The sequence below is a fragment of the Macadamia integrifolia genome, chromosome 8 (genome assembly GCF_013358625.1).
Source record: "Macadamia integrifolia cultivar HAES 741 chromosome 8, SCU_Mint_v3, whole genome shotgun sequence".
NCBI classification, from domain to species: Eukaryota; Viridiplantae; Streptophyta; class Magnoliopsida; order Proteales; family Proteaceae; genus Macadamia; species Macadamia integrifolia.
In genome coordinates, this window is record NC_056564.1 from 8,006,961 (window position 1) to 8,014,042 (window position 7,082).

The following is a 7,082-nucleotide window of genomic DNA, read 5'->3' on the forward strand; positions in this document are numbered from 1 at the left end:
CACAATCCCCCAAGACCATTGAGACCAGGTCGGCCAATGATTGCTTTGTAGGATGAGGCGATCTTGGTGACCATGAAAGAGACCATGGTTGTGACTGTCTGAGCTCCCTATCCGATGGTTACAGGTAGGTCAACAAATCCCTCTAGCTCAGCTAGCATGCCTGAGAATCCGTACAAGGTTCCTGGAGCTGGTTTTAAGGCCCCTGTGCCAAGCCCCAGTTTTTTGAAGGCTTCGTATGACATGAGGTCAACGGAGGCTCCCGTGTCCACTAGGACCCTATGGAAGGGGTGGTTGGCCACCACTAATTGAATCACGACAGCGCCATTGTGAGGTCAGTTCAACTCTTCCAGATCTCTGTCAGAGAAAGTAATGGGTGGATCCATTTTGAGGGTTTTGACAGGTTGTTCTGTAATGCATACGAACCACACGTGTGCTTTGGCTTTTCTGACTAATTCTGCCATGGGTCCGCCCATGATTGTTAGGATGGTTGGACCCACGGGCTGTTTGTCATATGTGTCAGCTCGGTCCGTGGCTGGGTCCTTGGACGGCTCAACCATACCTCAGCTCGGCTGGGCATCATCTCTCCTCGGCTCGAGCCAGTTCCCACCATATTTCTGCTTCAAATACTGGTTGAGGTATCCGGCCTTGATGAGCTCATCAATTTCCCTTTTCAGAGACTTTCAGTCTTCAGTGTCATGTCCATAGTGTCGGTGGTATCGGCAATACCGATTGGGGTTCCTCTCTTCTGGTTTACCTGCCATTGGCCTGGGCCAGCGAAAGTACTTCTGATTTTGGATCTCTAAGAGCAAGTTTGTTCAAGAACGATCAAGTTCATATCACTTAGGTTCAGCTGTGTCAAGAGGCCGATCTATTCTATTTTCCTTCGGCTCACGAGAGTCATCCCTAGGTCTCAGAGTCCTTTTCTTCTCCTTCTCCGCCTGATCACCCCTGTCAGCTATTCCTAGGGCGGCCAGAACTTCCTCCATGTTGGCATATTGATTGCACTGTCTCAACGGTTTGGGCATCGTTTCCGGTAAGTCGAGGGCCAGGGACTGAACCAGATCAGAGTGTATTACCCCGTTACACAACGTGTTATACCCCACTCCTTCCAGTAGGTTTTTTACCTGCAATGTAGCCTTGGTGAATCGGGCAAGGAACTCCCTTATAGTCTCCCTCACTCCCTACCTCATGTTCATCACGTTTTGCATAGTTTGCTTCTGCTTCATACTTGCTTGGAAACTTGTGAGGAACGCTCTTGTCAGCTCTTCATAGTTGCGGATGGACCGTGGCCGTAAGTTCGACATCCACACCAGTGCAGTTCCTTTTAATGAGGCTGTGAAAGCTCAGTAGAGAACGGTGTCTGACCTTCCATGAACCGCCATGGCCGAGCTGTAGTACAGCAGATGATCATAGGGATCTGTGGTGCCGTCATATCCATTAAAGACAGGTATCATGAAATTTTAGGGCAGCTCAACGTCAATCAGTTCATCGGACAGTGCATTATGGGTCGGGGTTACAATCATGTCGATCGGGTGACCCTACCTCTTCATTCCCTCTATTCGCTCAGTGAGTCGCTAGATGCGGCTCTCCAAGTCATCTCTTCTCTCCTCAGCTCGAACATCCGGGGATTGGCGTGCCCCTTTGCCTCTTCTGGGGTTTCTTCCTTAGCCTTGGTGACTTTGCTGTGGTGCACCTCTAGTCGGCCCGATGGGCGAGCCCTGACCCAGGTGGGGTTGATCTTACCGAGCTGACCTTTGGTAGTTTTCACGTTCTTCTCTGTGGGGACGCACGCCTCTACTGAGTCTTTGAGGCGACAATTGGCGTCTTCCTACCCGGGGTGGGGATCTATGAGTATCATGTGTCTCTGGGCTCCGGTGATGTTCGAAACGACGGGCTCTTCGTATCTGAGCAGGGATGGGACCTCACCTACGCCCCTCAGTAAGAGAGCGCGGTGGTACCGAATGAACAGTGCACAAAGTTCTGGCTGACCCCCTTCTTGCTGTTGATTGAGGGGTGACGCTGTTGTCAGGAGATTCGTCGTTGGGATGTCTGCTCGGAATAGGCCTAGGCGGCTGAGCTAAACTAGTGCGTGGCACTGGAAGTGCCGAGCCAAACTGACGTATGAAATCCCTCACCAATGCGTTTGTTGCTAAAACCTGCAGCTACAAGCTCTGCATCTGCTTTTTCTATGTTTGGGTGAGTTACTCGGGATGATGGAACGTGACGAGATAGCTAAGGGTTTTGCTCGCGCTGATCCCCCTCTCCCTGGGTAACTTGCGTATCAGGCCTGGTTTGCTGGGGTCCTCATTGAGGGGTCTCTACTAGGACGTTTTCCTGCTCTGCCATTGGTGGTGAATGGGGACGTCCAAGTGGTACTTCATGAGTGGATCTTGCTCGCGTTGTCGTTGAAGAAACGACCTTCTCACTCCTTAATTGCATTGGTCCAAGGTGACTTTTTGTAACAATTTCCCATGGACGGCACCAATCTAATGCAGAAAAAATTGACCGGACGATCTTCCCTGCAGTTCCTGGTGCTTTGGCCGACCTACACAGAAGAGATGACAGAGGAGAGCCAGGTTGACCCAACGGGGGACTCTTCGATGCCTAAGTCAGATCTTTCCACAACAGATGCTCAAGAGAACTTTTCCAGTAAGAGAAGTGAGTAATCGATCCTCTCGGATGGAGGCTTACCTTGGTATTTATAGGTTGCTGATGGAGGGCAAGTGGAAGACGATTGTGAAGAGTCCTGTTTAGGCATGGAGTCCTCAAGGGGAGTGGCTCTGTGATTCTGGAAATATTTCAGGGGAATATTCTCCTCTTAACTCGGAAAGGTCAACCGTGTGACGTCTATGATGACGTGTAATGGATAGAGTCATGTCCTCCGGAGTAGGAATTATGTTCCTTGAATGTAGGGGTGGACGAAAACACATTTCTGGAAACCTTGTTGTTGACGTCGGGCCGAGGTGGCAGCATGGCACGATGGAGGCCGAGGTGACAGCACGGCCTGATGGAGGCCTAGGAGGTAGCACGGCCTGATGGAGGCCAAGGTGAAAGCACAGCCGGATGGATCCCGAGCTGATAGCACGCCCTGATGGAGGCTGAGGTGGAAGCACGGTCTGATGACGGCCGAGGTGGTAGTACGGCCTGATGGAGGCTGAGGAGGCAGCACGGCTTGATGGAAGCCGAGGTTGAAGCACGGCCTGATGGAGGCCGAGGTTGAAGCACGGCCTGATGGAGGCCGAGGTTGAAGCACGGCCTGATGGAGGCCGAGGTGGAAGCACGGCCTGATGGAGGCCGAGGTGGAAGCACGGCCTGATGGCTGCCGAGGTGGTAGCACGGCCTGATGGAGGCCAAGGTGGTAGCACGGCCTAATGGAGGCCGAGGTGATAGCATGGCCTTTTGGAGGCCGAGGTGCCAGCACGGCCTGTTGGACGCCGAGGTAGTAGATCAGTCATGTTCAGGTTTGCATACATGCTTCAGCCGTGCTGAGGAAGGGGACATATTTTGCCTCATCAATTATAAATAGAAATAAGTGTTCTAAATTATACCAAACACTTGTAAAAATAGAAATAAGTCAAATAAATACAAATAGAAATCAAACCAAAGAGAGCCTTAGATGGGCCAAACAGAGAGTGAATAGTAAGTGAAAAACACTTATAAGTCCCACAATCAAAAGGCAAACTTCTTCCCATTATGAGTACTTGACATAATTGAAATCACATAATGGCTTGATAGCCTTCATATCATATGTTTCGGTGAGATTTATAGAATGAGAATATTAGTAATTTGGTGGAAAGGGAATAAAATCCCACCATTTCAATATATTATTTATGTGTAATTATCCATTTAACAATGGAATGTGATGTTTTTGGGGATCACAAAACAAATTTGGGCTATCAATAATTCCATTTTATTTAATAAAAATTCTCTATTTAAAGTTAAGAGAGTACATAACAATGTCTAAGAGTATCGGTACACGTATATGCATGGACATTAACATACATAGGAAACATGGCAAAACAATAAGGGTATTTGATTGAAGGGGAAATGTTTTCTGTGGGGGTGTGCGAAATGACCAGTCCACCCCCCATGAAAGTGAAAATGACTCTTTTGTGAATGCTTTCTCATGCACTTCCATTTGTCCTCATGCACTTGTGGGAACTATGCTCGCCCACACAGAAAACACTTCCCCATCATTGAATTAGACATTGAAATTTAATGTGTAGCTAATCTAGTAGACTCTGTAGTCTCTATACAATGGTGCAATTAATGAATACATCAACTGTCCAATATGACAGATGAGATGTCTCGTGATGTTTGGATAACTAGCATACCTTCGTTTTAAGGATAGTTTTGAAATTAAAAAAAGATAGGCCATATCGTATGAGACAAGTTCTCTGTTGTTATGCAACCCCCTTCAGACTAAGCACAGCTGCAATGTCCAACATGCCTAGCAATGGAAAATTCCAAGCTGAGATTGAAGTTCTCTTGGACAAGAAGGCCGACGGACTCCTCTTTCCAAAGTCTGACAAGGAGGTTGTGGACTTCCTTTTCAACAGCTCCTCAGAAAGGGCAACATGGTGGGGATACTTACATAATCCCCATAGTAGTGTGGAGAAACCTGAATGAACAGTGTTAGAATAGGGTCCCAAAATATCTCCATTTGGAAAGGATGAATAGCGACTCGTCAATCATCACAAGATTAGTGTCTAAGACCTACAATAGAAACATTGACTCTAATTCGGGGTAAGGGTGCATAGTTTTCATCCCCACCTTGCACTTGCGGGAATCTTGTTTACTAGGTATAACTTTTTTTTTTTTTTTAATATATTATTTCATATAAGGGAGGAGAGAGAGAGTCACTGGGAGACACTAGCCTACGTTACGCAGTATTCTCCCTCAAATGACATGATGACAAATCATTTTAAAATTATTTTGAGGGAAAAAGAATACTACCTTGTTGCAAATCCCTTATGCCCTCTCACAAGAGGCTACAAAATAACCAAGCAATCACAAGAGGCTACAAAATAACCAAGCAACCACATGTTGGATGCCCCGGCGTGTTGTGCTATTGGTTAAGGTGCTCGCACAGGCTGCACACAACCAGTCAACCCTTTTAATTTAAAAACTTATTTAATACACTTTTTTAATCCCTATATTAAATAAGTTTTGAGAATAAGGTGAGGAAAAATCAAATGAAAATTACTACTTCACACTTAATTTTGGTAACAGTAAGATGAGCCCTTTAAAATACAAAAAAAAATCTAGAAAGGTATTTATGAAACTAAGAGGGAAGGTGACGTTCCATTTCTTTGACTGAGCATAATTGCAACCCCCATTAGATTAAGGTGGGTGAAGGTGACTCTTAACGGCTACCTTGTACATTGATCTAGGCCATCCCATGACCAACCCAACAGTCTCTTCCACTTCATAGCAGAAAAAAAAATTCCTCATCTACTTGATTCTGTATTCAAGTTCCCACGGAGTGACAGTGAAGAGAACGAAATCCAAAGCTGACACGCTAATTATACCATCTTCTCTCCTTTCCTTCATTGCTCTATGGCTACATGTATCGACCAAATTACCCCTTCAAAGCTCAGAAGTGCTTTCTCTCCCTCAATAGCAGTTGGCATGCGGTTGCAGACTAGCATTAAAAATTGTTGGGTTGCAGAGACTTTCTTCTTTGTGGGGTTAATTGGTGGGGAATCTAAACTCTAATTAATGTTCATCACGCCTGTGAATGCATGAAGAAGATGAAGCCTCTTCCTGCACATCATCTATATAAAGCCATACACCCTTCTCTGCTGTAAGTCCATACACCAAACGACCCTAGTACTGACCACCCATGGCAGCAGCTGCGAATCTGAAAGTGAGACTTCTGGTTGACAAGAAGGCCCAGAAAGTCCTGTTTGCAGAGGCAGGGAAGGAGATTGTGGACTTCCTCTTTAATCTCTTGGCCTTACCTGTAGGAACTGTTGTCAAGCTCCTCACTAAGGACAGCATGGTAGGTTCTTTGGGCAATCTCTACAAAAGTGTGGAGAACCTAAGTGAATCCTACTTAGAACAAAACCAAACCAAGGTTTCCCTACTAGAACCCAAACTTCCTACTGGGGTTGCCCAAGTTCCTCTCCTTTTGTCCAATCCACCTACTTCTGATAAACACAGTACTCCACAATTCTACAGATGCAACCACAATTGTAACTATGTAAGTGGTACCTCTGGTACTCGCTGTCCTGGTAATAGTCTACATCAGCTCTCAGTGCGGATGACTTATGTTGTTGGAGCAGGAACAGCAGATCAGGCGCAAAGATGTGTAGATGGGATAGCAGGATATGTGAAGGGATTGGTGACTTATATGGTGAAGGATGATTTGTCTGTGACGCCCTTCTCTACCATATCTGGTATTACTCTCTTGAACAACTTTAATGTCAGGGAAGTGGGTTCTCTTGAAGAGAAGGTTTTTGATTTGGATATGGATTTGGTAAGCAATTATAAGCATTCAACTCTAGTCTCTCTTTTTCTACTGTTCCATACTTTCATTCTATGCATGGTTTTAAGTATCGGTGCGTATCGTGCCGTATCGGTAGGCATCGGCACGATACATACCGATACGTTACGGGAAATTTTGGGCCCCTTTTACGTATCGCTGTATAGTGCGTATCGTACCGTATCGGTACCGATACGTACGATATTCTACGATACGAACTTTTGAAAATCTGGAAATTCCCGAGAGTATCGGTACCGTATCGGTATGTATCGACCGTATCGGTATGTATCGAGCCGTATCGTACTGTATCGGTACCGTATCGGTACGTATCGACTGAAAATATGAAAATTCCCATGAATGTGCCTTTTATTGTTTGAACAAACACTTCAAACTCTCACCAATAGTTTTCTATATTTCTCTTCTTTCTTCTCCTTTGATTCACACACATTTTTGGAGACTCAAATGGTAGATTGAAAGAAACATTGTCGAAGTGAATGGTTCAAAGAAGGAGAAAAACATAGTCCAAGAAGAACCTTGAACTTGAAAGTTGAAAATTTTGAATAGTAAGTTCTTGAATCTTTACTCACTTTTTTCA

General features: G+C 45.6%; 1 protein-coding gene across 1 annotated transcript in view; it reads left to right on the forward strand.

Annotated features, from left to right (window-relative positions):
• The first annotated feature begins 5,845 nt into the window (after positions 1–5,845).
• The window catches only part of LOC122086296, a 3,447-nt gene continuing 2,210 nt past the window's right edge, over positions 5,846–7,082 (forward strand). Inside the window, exon 1 of the mRNA XM_042655047.1 lies at positions 5,846–6,481. Within this exon, the coding sequence (XP_042510981.1) occupies positions 5,846–6,481 (636 nt within the window). The remainder of the gene's footprint in view (positions 6,482–7,082) is intronic.